The 2,056-nt window shown below is 55.5% G+C and overlaps 1 protein-coding gene across 6 annotated transcripts in view; it reads right to left on the reverse strand.

The window, feature by feature from the left end:
* Nucleotides 1-921, reverse strand: part of ZFPM2 (zinc finger protein, FOG family member 2) — a 315,150-nt gene extending 314,229 nt beyond the window's left edge. For 2 of the 6 annotated variants that reach the window (XM_065832698.2, XM_071803864.1), the window contains exon 1: nucleotides 107-613. Coding sequence is in view for 4 of the 6 variants with exons in the window: in XM_071803865.1 (XP_071659966.1) it covers nucleotides 107-146 (40 nt within the window). In the remaining 2 variants the exon portion in view is untranslated. Of the gene's footprint in view, nucleotides 1-106 lie in introns of all 6 variants that reach the window. The other 4 variants (XM_071803865.1, XM_065832699.2, XM_071803863.1 and 1 more) reach the window with 4 other exon arrangements.
* Nucleotides 922-2,056: the final 1,135 nt, after the last annotated feature.

The following is a 2,056-nucleotide window of genomic DNA, read 5'->3' on the forward strand; positions in this document are numbered from 1 at the left end:
TCCGTACTCTGGACTCCCTATTGCTCCCCACAGCCACCTCTCTCGCGTCTCCCAATAACGAGATAAATAAAAGTCTGTTAGAGGGAGCCCCCCTCAGGAAACTTACGTTTGATCTGCCTGGGTTTGCTCTGTTTCCTTCGGGACATGCTGCTCAGCTGCCGCTCCTGTCTTGCTCCAGGTACAGGAGCGGAGCTGGGAGGGGACGGGGATGGAGGGAGGGTGACAGATCAATAGACGGGATTCATTGAGGAACCGGTGGCCGCCTTGAGATGCAAAGTCAAATGACAGAAAAACAGGGAGAGGGAAAGAGTGTGTGCGTGTGTGACGGAGGAAGAGGGGAAGAGAAACGGAGATCGGGGTGGGTGAGACGGGGAGCGACAATGAGGGGAGAGAGAAACAGAAAGAACGAAGGGAGGGAGCAGGGGAAGGAGCAGGAGGGGGGGGGAGAGGAGGAAGGAAGGGAGGGAGGGAGAGAGGGAGGGAGGGGAGAGCTTGGCTCCTCGCTCTCTCTCTCCCTCTCTCGCCCGCTCTCCGTTGTCGCCGTGCCGCCTCCGCTCCCCGCGCCGCGCTCCGCTCCGACTGACAGGCGGCGGGAGGTGCCGGCGAGGGAGGGGGCGAGGGAGGGGCTTTCCGGGACGGGGGGGCCGAAAGAGGGGGGGGTTTGTCCGTCAGGCTTGACGGGCAGTTGCTGCTACCAGAGACAGGTCCGCATGCAAATCGCCTCCTGCCCGAGGAGCGCGAAGTGCAGAGGCGGGAGGCTTCAATTGTCCCGGTTCTGTCAGGGCTTCTGGTAGCGGGGGGAGCTGCAACTTTCCTGAGAGTGCACGGCAGGAGAACGGGCGAAGAAACTCCGTGACAGCCGGCCAGCCGGCACGAGTTGTGCCGCCCCGCACAGGGACTCCGCTGGGGTGTCCTGGCAGAGCCGGGCGGCTCCGCGCTGCCTCGGCCTCAGCGCTGCCTGCGGGGAGAACAACGCTTCCTTCTGCGCTGGTCCCTAGGCCGGGAGATCCCGGGGAGTCCAAGGCTGGGCGGTGAGGGCGGAGTTTTCCTCCGCCACGCCGGAGCGGGTTCCACCACCGCAGGACAGTGGGATCCCGGCCTCGCCTCGCAGGTGTCTCCAGGGGCGAGAGCTGAGGCGGGGGCGCGCGGCCCGGCAGCTGCGAGAGGCGGCCGTTAACGGGCGCGGGGCACGCGCCGGGGCAGGGCCGGTGTCAGCGGGCGGGCTGGGCGCTGCGGGGCCGCCGGTGCTGCCGTGACACATGGCGAATGTTCACGGTTGTCCAACCGCTGGCAGCAGCCCACGGTAGCTGGTGGGTCACGGGGAGTAATGGCGGTGTGGTCATCGCTGTTTGCCCGCGGGTTTGATCTTTTTTTTTTGACTTCTAGATGAGACGGAAAGATAAGCCAACGAAGTACCTGGACTTTAATTAGTTTTCTCCTTCTAAATAGTGGTAACAGAGAAATTTTGTTTCTTGCACAATAAAAACCAACATCTAAGGCTCTGTTACTGATAGCAATTAAGTGTTCTGACAAAACTAAATCATTAATAATCCTCACGTTTACAGTCTGTGTCTTTAGGACAAAATTTCTCTTGAGCATTCTGTTTTAATGACCTAAAGCCTCTAATTTACATACACAGTTGTAAATGACCCGTTCTGAACAGACTGTGTTCATTGTGTTTGTTAGCTTTGCAGGAACCTTACCAGATTCTCAGTGTTGTCAAACATCAACTTTGCAAAAATCGCGGAAAACAAAAACCACACGGAAACAAAAAATCAGCCTGATTTCACTGATGTCAAGTAAGGACACTTGATACTGAAACATCTTTATTACTGCGTTTTTAGAAATTCCAGATCTGACACATGAACATACTGCAGCATTAAGTGTTCTTACAGCTTCACTAACAGGAATTAAATTATTTATGTTCAGGTAAAGTGTTAAGCATTTATTTAACTCTTTCTTCTGCAGTCCAAATACTCTCAACAGAAACCGTTTTCAACTTGACCTCTCAAAACTTTTCAGTGATTATTTGTTTGGCCCACATTGCAGAAATGCT

Source organism: Patagioenas fasciata, chromosome 2 (genome assembly GCF_037038585.1).
Source record: "Patagioenas fasciata isolate bPatFas1 chromosome 2, bPatFas1.hap1, whole genome shotgun sequence".
Taxonomy (NCBI): domain Eukaryota; kingdom Metazoa; phylum Chordata; class Aves; order Columbiformes; family Columbidae; genus Patagioenas; species Patagioenas fasciata.